Source organism: Equus przewalskii, chromosome 13, assembly GCF_037783145.1.
Source record: "Equus przewalskii isolate Varuska chromosome 13, EquPr2, whole genome shotgun sequence".
Classification (NCBI taxonomy): domain Eukaryota; kingdom Metazoa; phylum Chordata; class Mammalia; order Perissodactyla; family Equidae; genus Equus; species Equus przewalskii.
In genome coordinates this window covers 11,483,387-11,502,239 of record NC_091843.1, presented here as the reverse complement: position 1 = coordinate 11,502,239, position 18,853 = coordinate 11,483,387, and the positions used below count along the sequence as shown (strand labels likewise).

At 37.2% G+C, this 18,853-nt stretch overlaps 1 protein-coding gene across 1 annotated transcript in view; it reads left to right on the top strand.

The window, feature by feature from the left end:
- Positions 1-17,324, top strand: part of RARS1 (arginyl-tRNA synthetase 1) — a 29,045-nt gene extending 11,721 nt beyond the window's left edge. Inside the window, exons 8-15 of the mRNA XM_070569058.1 lie at positions 1,836-1,965; positions 3,224-3,328; positions 6,618-6,796; positions 7,352-7,461; positions 10,597-10,702; positions 15,712-15,884; positions 16,019-16,266; positions 17,114-17,324. Coding sequence (XP_070425159.1) covers positions 1,836-1,965; positions 3,224-3,328; positions 6,618-6,796; positions 7,352-7,461; positions 10,597-10,702; positions 15,712-15,884; positions 16,019-16,266; positions 17,114-17,223 — 1,161 coding nt within the window. The 3' untranslated portion in view covers positions 17,224-17,324. The remainder of the gene's footprint in view (positions 1-1,835; positions 1,966-3,223; positions 3,329-6,617; positions 6,797-7,351; positions 7,462-10,596; positions 10,703-15,711; positions 15,885-16,018; positions 16,267-17,113) is intronic.
- The last annotated feature ends 1,529 nt before the right edge of the window (positions 17,325-18,853 follow it).

Here is an 18,853-nt window from a genome sequence, read left to right as displayed (position 1 = left end):
TATCCATATACAAACATTTATTAAATCATTTGTGATTACAGCATCATTTGGGTATTGTACTTATTTAACATTTTATTATGAACTCTCTTGTGTTACTTTATGATGTGACTACATTGTTTTGTTGGATTGGTGTGCCAAAGTTTACATTAATCCCTGATGTTGATTTTTGTTTGTTTGTTTTTTTTTTTTTGTGAGGAAGATTGACCCTGAGCTAACATCTTTTGCCAGTCTTCCTCTGTTTGCTTGAGGAAGATTGTTGCTGAGCTAACATCTGTGCTAGTCTTTGTCTACTTACTGTGGGTTGCTGCCACAGCATGGCTGGACGAGCAGTGCGAGGTCTGCACCCAGGATCTGAACCCGAGAACTCTGGCCGCCAAAGCAGAGTGTGCAGACTTAACCAGTATGCCACTGGGTCAGCCCCTGTCCCTTTTTTGTTTTTCCATTTTTGAGGGGCTCTTAGCTGTAGAGTAGACAACTTCATAAATGTACATTTTTTTACCTTTTAAAAATTATTTCTTAATGTTAGACACCTTACCGAGAATGAGATTACTATGTTAAAAAGTAAACAATTGTGGGTTTGTTTGTTTGGGGTTTTTTGGGGGAGGAGCTTTTGTCTTTCAGTATTTTCTGTTGAGAAGAAACTAAATGTTTGCTGATATGAGACAGGGTAAAATAACTAATGTTATAATTATCTCTTGGAATTCCATGCTCTGATTATAATGAGGCAGATCTGTTAATACAAGAAAATGTTTATAATACATTGTTAAATTTAAAAACCACAGTGAAAGAAAAGCTTATATTTCCAGTTTTTGTTAAAACACGTAGGTGTGTGTTTGCAAAGAAATGTCTAGAATTATGCAGTAAAGTGTCATCATTGGTTAGTTTGGGGTGGTGAGATTAGCAGTAACCTTTTTTTTTTTTTTCAGTAAGGATGTGTTGCTTTCAATTTAGAAATAAAGTAATGAAAGCAACTTTATTTATTTATTTATTTAATTTTGAGGAAGATTAGCCCTGAGCTAACTGCTGCCAGTCCTCCTCTTTATGCTGAGAAAGGCTGACCCTGAGCTAACATCTGTGCCCATCTTCCTCTACTTTATACCTACTTTATACCTTTAAGCCTACCACAGCATGGCTTGTCAAGCAGTGCCATGTCCGTACCCGGGATCCAAACCGGTGAACCCCGGGCCGCCGAAGCAGAACATGTATAATGAACTGCTGTGCCACCAGGCCGGCCCCAAAAACAACTTTATTTTTAATTACAAAAAAACTCATTACTCATCGAGGACCACATCCGGAACAGAAAGTGGAGCACAGAAAATTCAGCCCCACCTGTTAGCTATTCTTTATTACTCTCCTTGCACACAAAAAGCATTGGTGTGAAGTAGGCTTTTGTGAATTGGAAAAGTGGTGGTAGCACTGTGGTAAGAATTTTGTATTTTCAAGAAAAATTATTTCAAAAGAAATAATTGGGTTCTTTGTCACATTCATTTGTAACAGTATTCTTGGCTATTGAGTGAGAGCACTTGTTCTGTTGTTTTTGTTCAGGTGTTTTAGATTTTCACTTCCTCACTCTTGGGTTTGTTGTTTTTGGTTTTTTGTTTGTTTTTTTTTTAGACAGCATTGGTTTGTAACATTATAAGTTTCAGGTGTACATTATTATAATTTGACTTGTGTATATACTACATTGTGTTCACCACCACAGGTCTAGTTTCCATCGATCACCTTTTTTTCTGTAGGTTTTTTTGATTTGGGTTTTTTTATTTAAGGAATGAAATTCTTTATCTAGAAATATGAGTTGGCTCTTTTTACAAACCTTACTTTTTTTTTAAACACAGGAATCCAAGAAGAGATTTGATACTGAGGAAGAATTTAAAAAGCGTGCATACCAGTGTGTAGTTCTGCTTCAGAGTAAAAATCCAGATATCACAAAAGCTTGGAAGCTTATCTGTGATGTCTCCCGCCAAGGTGAATTTCTGAGCTTCGTTCATTCGTCCAACAAATACTATTACATGTAGTCCTTGAGTCTTTATTCAGGATTGGTTTTGAATTACATGTTAAACTTTCAAGGACTGGCAAGTAGATTTTTTCTTGAATATTTTTCTGAAACTGAAATAACTATTAAGAAAATTTATTAAGACAGGTAGGTGCAAGATTTAACTTTCTTCAAAGTCAGCAAAAATTAATTAAGGAAAGTAGAAAAGATCTTTACATTACCAACCAGAGCTATAAAAAGAATAAATTTATCCAGACGTGTATAGGACCAAAATGAAGAGAAATAGACAACAGGATGTAATAGATATTTGAATAGAGTCTCATGCAAAGTTCCCTAGTTCTCCAATTCATTTGTTGTTTTAAGACAATTTCAAGTTTTCCAACTTGATGAAGTAATTTTACAGGTCACTTTGAAGAATAAATGGGTAAGAATAGCCGGTAGATCTTTGAAAAAGAAGGCTAATGGTGGCTGTTTTGCAGCACTAGCTAATAAAATGTCTTATAATGCTATGGTAGGTAATACTCTGTCACTGACGTATGGCTAGACAGACCAGTAAATGGTAAAATTAGGATAAACAAACTAAGAAAATCAATATTCAATCTCCACATAGGAAAGACTTTTCTTTTTTTCTTCTCATTTACATTTCTTAAGAGTAAATTTTTTAAAAGTTACACAAAAAGTTCATGTTTCTCGTACAAAAAAGTAAATGTAAATAGGAAAAAAGAAAATAAAAATTATTTAGAGAGGCCAGCCCAGTGGTGCAGCAGTTAACTTGGCACGTTCTGCTTCGAAGGCCCAGGGTTCAGCAGGTCAGATCCCGGGTGCAGACCTACCCACCGCTTATCAAGCCATGCTATGGCAGGCGTCCCACTTATAAAGTAAAGGAAGATGGGCACAGATGTTAGCTCAAGGCTAATCTTCCTCAGCAAAAAGAGGAGGATTGGCAGCAGATGTTAGCTCAGGGCTAATCTTCCTCAAAAATAAATAAGTAAATAAAATTATTTATAGTCTCACCCATTGTTAATATTTTGTTGTGTATCTTACCATATTCTTGCCACATTTTCAAAATGGCAGTATACATATGATGTCCTATATCCTACATTTTTAATGTAATTAATTTTCTTCCAAATATTTCAATTAAATTATACATTTCTTTTATTATAAGATGCATGTTTCCTGTTTGTTTGAATTGTTATACATTTTCATGTTTGGTGACCTTTTTCTCCGTAGAGTTTAATAAAATCTATGACGCATTGGACATCTCCTTAATAGAGAGGGGGGAATCCTTCTATCAAGATAGGATGAATGACATTGTAAAGGAATTTGAAGATAGAGGTATGTCCTTTACCTTTTTTTTTTTAACTTACTATGGAAATTTTCAAACAGGCGAAAGTGGAGAGAATATTATAGTGACCCTCAACTCCATGCACTCTTCACTCAACTTCAATAATTATGAATACAGGCAAATTGTATTAATTTATACCTTCCTTTACACACTGCTTGTATCATATAATTTCATCATATATAACTACGTTCATTATACGTCTCTAAAAGAATAGTCCCTCCCACCCCAAAAACACAATACTGTTCTTGCTCTATGAAAATTAATAATTTCTTAATATTGTTTAATAGCCAATCAAGATTTCAAATTTCCCAAGTTGATTCATAAATCTTTATTAATCATTAGGTTTTCTTCAGAGTCTGCACTTTGCATTTGCTTAATATTTATCTTAAATTCTGTAAATCCGTAAGTTTCTCCTGTCCCCCTGCTCCCTTCTTTCTCTTTTGTTGTTGAAGAAACGGGGCCATTTGTCTTAAAGAATTTCCCATATGGTGTTGTTTAACATAATTCCTCTATCTGTATTTTCTAAAATGACCTGTTTAAATTTTGGTTTGTGTTTTCTTCCTGGTTTTGTTTGATCTTTTGCTTATTTGCAAGAATGCAAATAATGTGTGGTTGGCTCTCTTTCTTCGATGTTAAGATGGATTAGTGGGTTCAGGTGTTGTCACCCTGATCTATCCGTAAATTTTCCCATTAGACATTCCCCTACTGGTTTTAGAATCTATTGATGATCATGACTGATTCATTACTGCATTGGAGGCTGGGAAACAGTAGTATTGTCATTCCTTCTTTGTTTGTTTTGAATTCTCCTGTGCAGAACTTTGTCCCATAATTGTTTTGGTTATCCTGCGGTACAGTTCATGTAAGACAAGTAGTATAAATGCTTTGTTCTTTATTTTTCTTTATCAAATTTCAGGATGATAAATTAGTTTCTTAATATCTTCCAGATATGACAGCTGAGTTTACTATATTTATTTACTGTCAATGAGGCTTAATATATTTTATATTTTTCAATCATTTGTCTTTATTATTCTTTTTTAATACTCAAATTGTCCCATTTTTGGCTGATGGTAGCCTTCTCAAGTTGTCTTTTCTGTTTTTTGTTTTTTCTTGACCCCAGTAGTCTTTGATAGTTTACTTGCTTTTTGGTACACAGTATGCCAGAATTATTTTATACATTTCCTGCATTAGCTCTGGAATCAGCTAATCTGCTATCTCCAAGAAACCCTGTTTCTTTGAATGGGAAATAGTGTTTATTAATCATAATCTGGGGCCCAGGGACCATACTTTTTTTTTTTATTGAGTTATTGATAGGTTACAATCTTGTGAAATTTCAGTTGTACATTAATGTTTGTTAGTCATGTTGTAGGTGCACCACTTCACCCTTTGTGCCTACCCCGCACCCCACCTTTCCCCTGGTATCCACTAAACTGTTCTTAGTCCATAATTTTAAATTCCTCATATGAGTGGAGTCATACACAGATTGTCCTTCTCTCGCTGGCTTATTTCACTTAACATAATTCTCTCAAGGTCCATCCATGTTATTGCAAATGGAATGATTTTGTTCTGTTTTGCAGCTGAGTAGTATTCCATTGTATATATGTACCACATCTTCTTTATCCATTCGTCTGTTGCTGGACACTTAGGTTGCTTCCACGTCTTGGCTATTGTAAACAGTGCTGCAATAAACATTGGGGTGCATAGGACTTTTGGGATTGCTGACCTCAAGCTCTTTGGATAAATACCCAGTAGTGGGATGGCTGGATTGTATGGTAGTTCTATTTTTAATTTTTTGAGGAATCTCCATACTGTTTTCCATAGTGGCTGCACCCGTTTGCATTCCCACCAGCAGTGTATGAGGGTTCCTTTTTCTCCGCAACCTCTCCAACATTTCTTGCTATTAGTTTTAGGTATTTTTGTCATTCTAACAGGTGTAAGGTGATATCTTAGTGTAGTTTTGATTTGCATTTCCCTGATGATCAGCGATGATGAGCATCTTTTCATGTGCCTATTGGCCATCAGTATATCTTCTTTGGAGAAATGTCTGTTCATGTCTCCAGCCCATTTTTTGATTGGGTTGTTTGATGTTTTGTTGTTGAGTTGCGAGAGTTCTTTATATATTATGGATGTTAAGCCTTTGTCAGATATATGACTTGCAAATATTTTTTCCCAGTTAGTGGGTTGTTTTTTTGTTTCAATCCTGTTTTCATTTGCCTTGAAGAAGCTCTTTAATCTGTTGAAGTCCCATTTGTTTATTCTTTCTATTGTTTCCCTTCTCTGAGAAGGCATGGTGTCCGAAAAGATCCTTTTAATACTGATGTCAAAGAGTGTACTGCCTTCGTTTTCTTCCAGAAGCCTTATAGTTTCAGGTCTCACCTTTAGGTCTTTGATCCATTTTGAGTTTATTTTGGTGAATGGTGAAAAAGAATGGACCAGGGACCATACTTTTAAGACAATAAAATTTTAAAGACTTTTTTTTAATTATAAGAAAGAAGCATAGAGAAGTTAGTAACTTCACAGGGTCACATAGCTAGTAAGTGGTAAGTCTGAGATTCAAACCTAGGCCATCTAGCCTCAGAGCTTGTTTTTAACTATTATTTTGTACTCCCTTTACCTTCCCAAGCCTCAGTTTCATAAACCTAAGAAAGCAATCATAGTGTTTACTGCATAGAGTTATTGTAAAGGTTAAGTGTAAGACTTAGTGCATAGTATTTGGCACATAGTAGCAGTTAAATATAGCTGTTATTATCATCGTGTTCTTTTCTGTACCTTCTTGCATCCAAGAATTTTGCCTTTTTCATCATGAGTATATGAACATAATTTTTTCTTTCCACTAATCATTCCAAATTCTAAATGCTACCATGTTTGTTTCCTGAATCCTGTTAGTTTTAACTTCCTTTAGTACCTTTGAAGAGGCAGTGATAGAAATTGCACCTTTCTCCCAGAGGAAGCCTGTGGCTCCAACTTGAAAACAAAGCATGGATTTCCATGTTCTGTGTCTGCTGAGCAGGTGGGCTCCAGCGAGGTATTCTACAAAGAGTTTGGGAGTCAAGTGTAATGTGAGTTCCGAAAACTGCCAGGATATCTCACTTGTGCCCTGAAAACACCCTGGGTGCTCAGACAGCCTTGACAGTAGCCGTTTTCCAAGGCTCATAGTAGGTCATGATGAGAAAAAAAGTCATCTGACTTCTTGAGCTCTCTACTAAGTAGCCTACAATGGCTAAGCATGTATATTCCTCCAGGGTTCTGTTAACATTATTAATGAAGATTTTTTCCCCCTAGGATTTGTGCAAGTCGATGATGGCAGGAAGATTGTGTTTGTCCCAGGCTGTTCTATACCATTAACCATAGTAAAATCAGATGGAGGTTATACCTATGATACATCGGACCTGGCTGCTATTAAACAAAGACTATTTGAGGAAAAAGCAGATATGATTATCTATGTGGTGGACAATGGACAAGTGAGTTTGTAGATTTGTATATGGTTTTACATTATCCAGTTGGAGGTGAGACAGTATGGTGAGGTTTGTGGCATTTGGCAGTGAAAGACTATAAATTTTCCCGAAAGACTAAAATTCAGAATAACAGTAATAACAGTAAAATTCAGAGTAATAGTAATAACAATAATAGGAGAAAGAACAGGGTTTGGATTTGGCTCAACTTGGAAACTTCCCAACTTTCCAGCCTGTCTTCATAAAATGGAAGGGGTTACTTCTCTGAACCTCAGTGACCATTCCTATCTGAAATGGTGGTTGTGAGACCTAAAATTTAGTTGAAATTATTGCACACGATCCTGCCCTTAATTCAGTTGCTTTAAAAACCTTTGAACATAGAAAGTATAAGTCCTGTTCTTACTGTCTCGTATAGGCAATAAGGAGCTTTTATAATTATACTTGCCTTGCAAGATTTGTGAGTGATTTAAATTCTACAAATCTTTATCCCTAAGCACAAGAACTTTGTTGTTTTTTATTATCAGAAAGTTTAACAAGTAACTTTCTATTTCTGTTCCTTTGTAGTCTGTGCATTTGCAGACAATATTTGCAGCTGCTCAAATGATTGGTTGGTATGACCCTAAAGTAACTCGAGTGTCTCATGCTGGATTTGGTGTGGTGCTGGGGGAAGACAAGTAAGTCTGGAAAATCTAAAGGTGGTAATGACATACCTGAGCCCCAGATTTCTTTGGAAGAGGCCATGTTTTCATTTGATAACCATATTAAAATTAAGAAGGTCCTCTCTTCTTTAGTCTACATATGCTGTGACGGTGAACCCAGCTGAGCCATTTTGTACCTATGTCTTCTCACTGCCAGAGAATGTTGCCTTTTAGGGAGGTTTGTACAAAGTTGAAGGAAAAGCAGACTATAGACTTAACATAATAAAAACTGTTTCCATTTCCACAAATCTAAATTATAAAGTCTCTTACATTCCTCCTCAGATTTCAAACAAAATATTCAACAATATATTTCAAGCATTTTGTAAATGTCTTTTTTCCTTCACAGTTGAACACCTGGTCAATAGGTATAAGTTTATTGAGATTCCAATCAAGTTTTAAGATTTCATGGCTTTTGGGGCCAGCCCCATGGCCAAGTGGTTAAGTTTACACGGCCTGCTTCGGTGGTCCAGGGTTTCGCCAGTTTGGATCCTGGGTGTGGACATGGCACTGCTCATCAGGCCACACTGAGGCAGCATCCCATGTAGCACAACCAGAGGCATTCACAACTAGAAACTACAACTATGTACTGGGGGGCTTTGGGGAGAAGAGTGGAAAAAAAAAAAAAGATTGGCAACAGTTGTTAGCTCAGGTGCCAATCTTTAGGAAAGAAAAAAAAAGATTTCATGCCTCTCGTTTTTATGTTCATCTCAAAAATACTAAGTTTATTGAGACCTACATGTTAGTAGCCGTGCTTTGTTTTTCTGTTTTCCAATCATTTCCCCACGTTCTGCTCAATGTTTATGAAATAAAAAGGTAAACACAAGCAAATATTTATTTATAGTATTTATCAATTCAAAGGCACAAAATTTTTATTATCTGGCATCCAGTAGTGTCTGAGGATCACTTAACTATTTAATCAGCATCTCTCTTAAAAATCTCTAGCATCTTATCCATTTCTTTATTTAGTGAGGAAGATCTGCTCTGAGCTAACGTCTGTGCCAGTCCTCCTCTGCTTTGTACATGGGCTGCCTCCATAGCATGACTGACGAGTGGAGTGGGTCTGCACCCGTGAACCTGGGCTGCTGAAGCGGAGCATGTGGGACTTGAACCACTTGGCCACGGGGCTGGCCCCTATGGCAGTTTAGATTGTGACACAGCCCAAATACTACCATCACACAAAGGTGGTAATGCTTCTGAAAACCACATGAAGTAGCTCAAGATGCTCTGCCAGCCAATGTACGGAAACCCTAATTAGGTATATAAAAGGCAGGCTAGGTATGTCACAGTATTATTTTAGATACAGATTGTATGGAAATCAAAGGACTTGTTGGAGTCAACATCAAACATGTTTTAATTGTAACATGAGTCATCTGTCAAGCTGCACTTTAGAATCAGAAGACAGTGGGTCCTTATGGTGTTCGTAGTCCTAAGAAAGTAATTAAAAACTGGCCAATGAGTTGAGTATCGTTTATAGTATTTTACTTTCTTCACTGTTGGTTTTTTGGACTAACATTTGGATGATTATTCTTACAGTTGGGTGAAATTATCAAATTTACTTTTATACCTGATATTTATCACCACTGTTCATATCTAGGCATTTCACTTGTTTATCATGTCCTGGCTAAGGGATTTTTTTTCTTGGTTTTTGTTTTATATTTCTGCACTCTCGGCATCATGTTCTTAAAGCATACTAGACCAATAAAAAGGAGGAATAATTTCAGTGATAGTTAACCAGTGGCAGCTTACCATAATCTAAATATTTACATTAAAATGCTCGCAGATTCTGCCATCTATTTTTTAGTGGAATTTTCTGTTTTAAGGCTTTTTACAATAATTTATCCTTTTACTTAACCACCTTCCTGCTATTCCCTGGACACTTGCTTTGATTATTGATTACCTCCTATGCATGGCATTGGCTGGGTTCTCCACAGTGTGTACGTGAAGATACATAGAATATGGCCTCCTGAAGGAGCCTGTCATCTAAAGCAGAGCAGTTCTCTGTGGAGCCTGTTAAAATGTGTATGCCAGGCCCCACCAGGGGAGTTACTGATTTAGTAGGTCTAAGTTGGGTATTAGGCATCTGTTTTTTAAAAGCTCTCTCGATAGTCAAGTATAGATCCTTCGTATTAGAACCACTAGTCAGAGCAGTAAACCAACACAAAGAAACAAAAGTTCAAGGCAGGTACAGTAAAGGAGTAAAAGGAAAGATCAATTACTGCAAAGTAGAGACTTTAAGGGGGGACTTCCCTTAGCATTTTGGCTAGGCTTTATGATAGATAACATTTTTAAATTCTGTGACAAAGGTCAAGAAGATCTTTTCTTAGGCAACTCTTTGAAAATATAACTTTAATAGGAAATATTGCAGCTATTTTGGTAGGCTTTGTGTTAGATAGAAAAGCATACTTCATTTTTACCATTGTTGCATTTGAAAGATTTTTAGCTTAAAAAGAAAGAAAAAGAAAAATTATGTGCTCGGTGTCATGCAAACTTCTGTTTAATAGGTAGAATCCAATTTTTGTGAAATGCTTTTAATAGTGCAGTTGCCCAGGGCAGTGCTTATCAGTGCTTTTGCCCCATCCACAGAGATTCTGATTTCACTAGATATGAATGGGGCCCCGGCATCCTTTTTTTTGTTGTTGTTTAGGCTCTCTAGCTGATTCTAATATGCATCGAGGTGTGGTTACCACTGAACAAGTGGAATTACTATATAGGAAAATGCAAATGAGATTCCAGTTAAGAATTTGTTTCCCAAACAATTCTAGAAGCAAATTGTGTTTTATTATTAATTTTTCCAAGAAGGTAAAATAACTAAGGCAAACTTTATGTTCAGGAAAATGAACAGATTAATAAATCTCTTCTTTCTTTCCCTTTTAGGGAATGTATTAAAGGTGAACATGTAGAGAAGGCTATTAGAAGCCTAAGGCATAGAATGCTTTGAGTTGAGGGCTGTAGATGAAAGACGTTTGAAAGTACCCCCATTTAGTCTTCCTTTTGGCATTTTCCCTGGTTGCTGAGTGGAATAAGGCAGCGTCAGACCTTCATTTTCAAAGATTTCTAAGTCGGAAGTTTTGTTTCAAAACCTTTTTAATTGGGGCTTTTAAAATTTTTTAGGAAGAAGTTTAAAACACGTTCCGGTGAAACAGTGCGCCTCATAGACCTCTTAGAAGAAGGACTAAAACGATCCATGGACAAATTGAGGGAAAAAGAAAGAGACAAGGTAATCCAAGGCTTTGTTTGCATATTGTGTACCATGCATTGTTGTAATTTTTCATTTTTGCTTTTATTGAGAGAACTGGGAGGGATTATAAAGAGTCAATCCACTTAGGATAGGATTATATTACTCAGATTTTATTGCAGGATAAGTTTGTTTCATGAATTGCTGAGCATTTATTGTGGAAATATAGTTCTGGTCTATTACAAAAGGCCATGGCCTTCTCCTTTGTTAATGTGGCATAGTATCTCTGCTTCTTATTGGCAATTCACCTGTCGCTACTTTGAACCAATGATAGGAAAATATTGCAGACTGAGGTGGCTTGATTCTCCTAAATTAGAGTCTACATCTGCTGAGTTCCTAGTCACAGCACTCAACGCCCAAGGCCACTGATGAGCCGTCAGTGTAGGCAACGTGATGGACTTTCATGGCACCCTCCGTAAGGACTGTGGTTGCATTCATGTGGAATTTGGAAGAACTATGTCAAAATGAAGAAAGCTTGACAAGAAAACAATTTTCTAAGATGGCGATGACAGAGGTCAAGGACTGAAATTCGTAGTCTTATGTCTTTACTCTCTAGCAAGTCAAGTGCTATTTTGGAATGAACATAACTACTGTCAATGGAAGAGTAAACTTATAGAAAGAGAAACAGAATAGGATAAAATATAGATGTGAAAGAGTCAAACACAAAAAATGATCCTTTGAGAAGTGCTCTTGTTTGGTTCAGATAGACTACTGACAGTACAGAGAACATGAAGGCGGGCTGTGAGGCTGCATTCTCCCCACCTGCTCTCTTTCCATTGCCAGCAAAATTAACTATAAAATAGTTTCCTCTCTACTTCCAATAGGTGGTTGCCAAGTCTGCCCACTGGTATCTCCAGAGTAGTTTTGCCTTTTAGTCCTGGCCTAAGCGCATCTGGCATAATCAGATGAAAAGGGGGAAAATTTGGTCACCTAATCAGTTTGTTTAGTCTGCATGATGACCAAAAATTGCTTTGGCTCTTTTATTAATTTGGCCAGTCTAGCTACTTTGTGGTTTTTTTGGTGAGGAAGATTGGCCCCAAGCTAACATCCATTGCCAATCTTCCTCTTTTTGCTTGAGGAAGAGTGTCCCTGAGCTAACATCTGTGCCAGCCCTCCTCCATTTTATATGTGGGGTGCCACCACAGCATGGCGTAATGAGCAGTATGTAGGTCCACACCCAGCATGCAAACCTGCAAATCCCCAGCCACCAAAGTGGAGTGCACAAACTTAACCACTATGCCACAAGTTTGAGGAGTTTTTACACGTATACATACGTGGTAACACCAGCCAATCAAGTTATATTTCCATCACCCCAGAAAGTTTCCTATCACCATAGATCTCTTGTTTATTCTGGAACTTTATATAAACGGAATAAAGTATGTGCTATTTCCAAGTATATCAGTAGTTCATTTCTTTTTATTGCTGAATAATAGTATTTGGTTGTATGAATACCACATTTTGTTTATCCATTCTGCATAATCATGGACATTATGATTGTTTTCATTTGTTGGCTATTATGAATAAAAAACTAATTTCAGCATTGTTGTTCAGGCCCATTTAAGGATACATGCCCTTTTTCTCTTGGATATATATCTAGGAATGTCATTGCTGGGTTGTAGAGTTGGCTTGGTCAACTTTGTTAAAAATTGCCAACGAGAGAGTTGTAACCATTATATACTCCCACCACTAATATATAATTGTTCCAGTTGCTCCATATCTTCACCAACACTTAATTTTGTCAGTCTTTTATTTTTAGCTTTTCTGGTGAGTTTGTTTAGTGGGATCTCACTGTGGTTAATATTTGCACTTCCCTGATGAGTAATGATGTTGACTACATTTCTTATGCTTATTAGCCATTTATATATCTTCTTTTTCTTTTTTCTCTCTTTTTTTTTTTTTTTTTTTTTGAGGAAGATTAGCCCTAAGCTAACATCTGCTGCCAATCCTCTTTGTGCTGAGGAAGACTGGCCCTGAGCTAACATCCATGCCCATCTTCCTCTGCTTTTATATGTGGGACACCTGCCACAGCATGGCTTTACAAGCAGTGCCATGTCTGTACCAGGATCCGAACCAGTGAACCCCAGACTACCAAAGTGGAATGTGTGAACTTAACCATTGTGCCACCGGGCCAGCCCTGTATAGCTTCTTTTGTGAAGGGTCTGTTCAAGTCTTTTGCCCAGTGTTTGTTTTAAACCATCAATATTCCTTTATATTTCTCCACATACTTGCCCTTTCCTGTGCCCTTTATTCCATCCCGCAGTTTTTTGCTTCCATGTGGGATTAGTTTCCTTCAGTTGGAAGATCTCCTTTTAGTATTTTTTTTTGTAGTGCAGATCTGCTTGTGACAAATTCTGTCAGCATTTGTTTATCTGAAAACATCTTTATGTTGCCATGAGGTTTGAACAATGTTTTTATTAGGTATAGATTTCTAGTTTGACAGCTGTCTTTCAGCATTTTAAAAATAGCATTCCATTGTCTTCCAGCTTCCATAGTTTCTTTTGAATATCACTTATCTCATTGATGCTCCTTTAAAGATAATGTATCTTTTTCTCAGACTGCTTTTACTATTTTACTTAGGCTTTGTTTTGGTACTTTGACTAAAAAGTACCTAAGGGTGGTTTGAGTTTTCTTTTTGTTGGGGTCTGAGGAATTGTTTCTTCTTTTGAACTTATCCTGCTGGAGAGTTGCTGAGATTCTTAAATCTGTGGGATTTCTGGAATTCCAAGTACATATATAATATAATGTTAGAGCTTTGTGTCCCATGTGTCTCTCACACTCTGACTTTTGTTCACTTTTTTTCTCTCTGTGCTTCATTTTTAATATTTTCTACTTTAGATACCATATTTTGCTGTTCTGTATTCCAAGTATCTTTTGAAATTTTGCATCTTTTCATCCAATTTTGTCCCTCTTTTTCTCTAGTTTTTTGAACACCTTAATTATACTTTTTGTTTAACTTTTCATTTTGAAATAAGTGTAGACATACAAAAATGGCTCTGTTGGCTTCCTCAAATATTAATATCTTACAAAACCATAGTATGATTATCAAAATCAGGAAATTAGCATTGATAAGAATACTACTAACTAATCTGCAGACCTTATTCAAGTTTCCCAGTTGTCTCACAAATGTCCTTTTTGTAGTCCAGGATCACTTGTTGCGTTTAGTCATCATGTCTCCTTAGTCATTTTTAATCTGGGCAGTTCCTTGCTCTTTCTTTGATTTTCATTCCCTTGACTCTTCAAGAGTACTGGTCAGTTTTTTGTAGAATGTCCCTCAGCTAGATTTGTCAGATGCTTCCTCAGGATTAAATTCAGATTATTCAGTCTTGACAAGAATAGATGTGGAGTCCTCACTTCATTATTTCAGGAGGTACATGATGTTGGTAAGTCTCATGATTGTTAATATTAATTTTGATCACTTTGTTAAGGTGATGCTATCGGTTTTATCCACTGTAAAGTTATGTTTTCCCCTTTGTAATTAATATTTTCTTTTTCTGTTTTGGGGGGAGGAGATTAGCCCTGAGCTAACATCCACGGCCAATCCTCCTCTTTTTGCTGAGGAAGATCAGCAACAATTCTAGACTTTCAAGTTGTTGTCTTTTTTTGTTTCTATTGTCTTATCTCTCCCCCCTTGGTTTTTAGTTATTTCTTCTGGCTGGCAGGTAGCATACCAGCTGGTTTTTATAGTCCTGTCAGTCTTGGTCTTGGCCTTTGTTAGGGCTGAACTACAGTCATGGGCTGCATAAAGACGTTTCTGTTGAAGGACGCCTATATGATGGTGGTCCCGTAAGATTAGTACCATGTAGCCTAGGTGTGTAGTAGGCTGTACCATCTAAGTTTGTGTAAGTACACTCTGTGGTGTTTGCATGTCTACCAAATCGCCTTTCTCAGACGCATTTCTGAGAGTGCATCCTTTTCGTTAAGTGCCGCATGGCTGTATTTCAATTTTACCTTTACTCCTAGGGTGAGGTCCCTGCTCCTGAAATATAGCCCTTCTAGTTTCACCGGGGTGTTTACCAGTGCCCTTTCACCTTGCTGCTGTTGGAACTCACCGGCCTCACACAGCTGCAGAAATCTTTGCTCAGCTCTTCAACCACCCACTTGCGCTTTCCTGCTGGATTTTTTGGGAGTCTTGCCTTGTTAATGCAGCCTTGGACAATTTGAAAGAAATGTGTTCACAGTTTTTCACTTCTCTGTGGTTCCTCACTTTGGCAGCCTCAAACTGTGAACTCAGCCTTCTTACCCCAATAAGACCACTCTTTCTGCTTGGAGTTTGTCCCCCTTTTGCCCACCACATAGTGATTTGGAAAATGCCCTCAGAGGAAAAGCCAGGGCACTGTGAGACTCATTTTCTATGTTTCCTTTTTCCCAAAGACTGTAACCCCTAAAACTTTGCTTGAGTTGATGCTCTCTGGTGACTTCAAATGGTTGTTTCATATAGTTTATCCAGCTTTTAAATAGTTGCTTTTGGTGCGAGGGTTAGTCTACTGCAAGTACCCTATTCATATCTGGAACAGAAATCATTAGTCACTTACTTGTGGCCTAATAATGCTTCAGAATATACTCTTGATGCCCTGTTTTGATTTCAGTTAATTACTTGACGCTTGTTTTTTTATTTTACTGTATTACTTGGTTTCCTATGAGCTACCTCAGAATCTTTATGGAATGAAGTGGTTATAAACTAATAATTGGTGCTTCCAGTTTCATATTTACTGAATACATTGGATAAAAAGTATTCCAGATGACACTTTATATTTTACAAATCAAGTTTCTCATAGAAACGTTCTTTGTTATGCAGAGCTGATGAGTTATATTATCATTACTCTCCTCTTTGTAGATTTACCCATGTTGTTCTACCTCATTGTCAATATTTATTAAAGTTTACTGATAAAAGAGCACTATTAGATGCTCCCTACCCACATCTTCTGTCTGTGAGACACCAGAACAAAAACAGTGGTCAGTAGGCTGTGAAGTATTATTTGTTTATCCAAAAGGTCTTAACTGCAGAGGAATTGAAGGCTGCTCAGACGTCCGTTGCTTATGGCTGTATCAAATATGCTGATCTTTCCCATAACCGGTTGAATGACTACATCTTTTCCTTTGACAAAATGCTGGACGACAGAGGAAACACGGCTGCTTACTTGTTGTATGCCTTCACTAGAATCAGGTAATTGTGGTACAACGTTGTTTTATTTTGAATCAATTGATAATTTCTAATTTACATCAGTCACTTTTTATTACATGTTTTCGAGTGGAGAAGAATATGACAAACAGAACAATGGCTGTTGCCTGATTTTTCAGGTCTATTGCACGTCTTGCCAATATTGATGAAGAGATGCTCCAGAAAGCTGCTCGAGAGACCAAGATCATTTTGGACCATGAGAAAGAATGGAAACTAGGCCGATGCATTTTACGGTTCCCTGAGATTCTGCAAAAGATTTTAGATGACTTATTTCTCCACACACTCTGTGATTATATCTATGAGCTGGCAACTACTTTCACAGAATTCTATGATAGCTGCTATTGTGTGGAGAAAGATCGACAAACTGGTGAGCATTTCACCCAGTGGACATATTGGGGATGGGGTTTTTATTTGAATTGGGTGTGGGTGGTTTTCAACTTGTTTTATTTATGGAAACTCCTCCCCTTTTTTCCCGAACAGTTGCACAGTGATCCATGTCACATATAACAGATGAAATCAAACCAGCTCTAATAAAAGCATCAATAAAATTCTTCCCATTCCCAAACAGACTATTTTCCCCTCCCTCAGGCATGTGGCATGGTACTATAGGGCTCCAAGGAAAACAGTTGGAAGACCACTAGGAATAGGACATTTCCAACACAAGAAGTGTGACCGACGGTCCCAGATTGAGTCTTGGGGTTTCTTGATATTGGAAACTGCCCTTGGAAAAAAAATACTGTATTTTCTTACCTTAGGCTTACTACTCTGTCATGTCACATCCGTAATGAAGTAGACTGAATTAATGTGTTCCAGGACAAGTAGGCATTTGTGAGGATCATACTTGAGAACTAGAACTTTATTGGGAAAAAAAATCTCACCATTATCATGGAATTAAAGTTTATACTTATTTTGAAACGTGGCCTAGGAAAGAACTCTAAATCTCAAAAGGAAAGATAGAATTTGTAGTTCTAATCATTGCAGACCTTGTATCTCTTGTCTTGATTATCAGTTAAAAACAGATTTGTTGAACAGAAACACCTTTCTTTCTTGGATTGTCAGTCTTAATAGTTTAAGGTGAAGGTGGTTCTAGTTGAAGCCAAAAACATCTATGGGTTAGGTTCCTTACTTCTCACTAAAGTCCAGAAGTAACATAGATTGTTTAATAATGGTTTTCAAAAAGAAAAACAAATTATTCTTTTTTTCTCTTTTCTCAGGAAAAGTGTTGAAGGTGAACATGTGGCGTATGCTGCTGTGTGAAGCCGTAGCTGCTGTCATGGCCAAGGGGTTTGATATCCTGGGAATAAAACCTGTCCAAAGAATGTAATCCTTTGAACACTGTGTGTTTTTGCCAAAAGTGGCCATTAACACTGTTTGTTTTTTTATAATCATGTGGATACAAAAACAAGTAAAGGAAATTTGTCACTATCTCCATAGTGTGATTCTTTATCTCTAACAACAGAGCTTCTGAAAAGAGAAAAATTACTTTCACAGATAGGCTTATTTCTGCTGAGCATTAAACCAAAATTACTTAATGGGGCCATGGAGTAACAGAGTTTGTGTACTTGAGTGAGAGTGTTTATTGGCTCAGGAACAAAATCAAGATTTATATTCATGTGTGTCTAACTCCTAAATTTAAGCTCTTTACATTTTAGCAAAAGATAACATTGACAGTATAACAGGCTTAGGTTCAGAGGAAGGGCAAGAAAATTAACAGACTGGAAATTTTTCTGAAGTTCCAGATTAAGTTAACTCTTTAACATCTCCTTGGTCATATGCCAATTCTAGATGCAAGTAAAGCTGGAAAAACGTGAGTAAGCAAAGCAGTATAGGGTTTCCAAGATTTGCTTAGATCAGTCAAGACTCACCCCCAAGCTCGGTATACTGTTTCTCTCCATGAGAGTGGAGTTCTAGAAAGACAGAAGGTGGAGATTTCTTGAGGCAGTGAGGGTAGTCAGGGGAGAGAAGGCTAATAGTGATTGTTGGGTCAGTAGTTAATGTAATCTACAAACACAAAGCTGAAACGAGGAATCATGTAAAGAAGCAGGCACTATACCTGGAAAAACAAGCGCTTAATAAACGTGAACTCTACTGTACCATGCGATTTCCAAGGGTCTCCAAGCTCAACGGAACCTTCGAGATAATCTTAATAATTCCTAACAATAGCCACCATTTACAAACTATTATGTCAAAGTTTGATGAGTCCACTTTAGATCACTGCTCCCTTCGACAAACATGGAAGACTATGCAGTTTCCTCTTAGCCTGCTACAACGACTCTGTCTGTACTATTGAGTCCCTTGAGCAGAAGATGCAGATTTTATGTTTAAATAACAATTCAGTGAGGTGTAGAAGGAAATAAAGACTGTAGGAGTATGTTAAATTAATGGAAGTTCATGATTAGCTCTGACTAATATAATCTCTAATATGTTACCTAATTTGTATGCTCACTAATCGGTCTTTAGGCTTCCTGAGACAATAACTGATTATTTAATCTTTAAAACATTGTCTTAGCAGACATTATAGAAATGTAAATATTAGGTAACAGGTAATTGAAATCAGAAACTTTTTTGTAGGAAATAATAGAGCTCTGATTAGCATGTTTTTAATTTGCTAGTCTTTGTTATAAAACAAAACTAGAATTCTCCAGTGGGGAGGTGGGATTGGGGTGAGTGAACAGTAGCAGAGGAGACCTGGGTGAGGGAAGGCTTGAGGCAGTCCTGTGTCAGAAAGAGCACTGAGTTTAGAGTCTTGAGATATATAAGTAGCTCAGCCAACAGCTCCCTTTGTGACCGTGTTTGGCTCTCAGTTTCCTGTAAAGGTGAGTGATGGGCAAGGGACAAGAACATTTCTAATGTCCCTCCCTGCCTTTCATCGCTGACATCTGATGATTTTGGCATGCATAGAAAGAGCCCCAGCAAGCCATATTGTCCATGGCCTCTCCTGCAACCATCTTGAG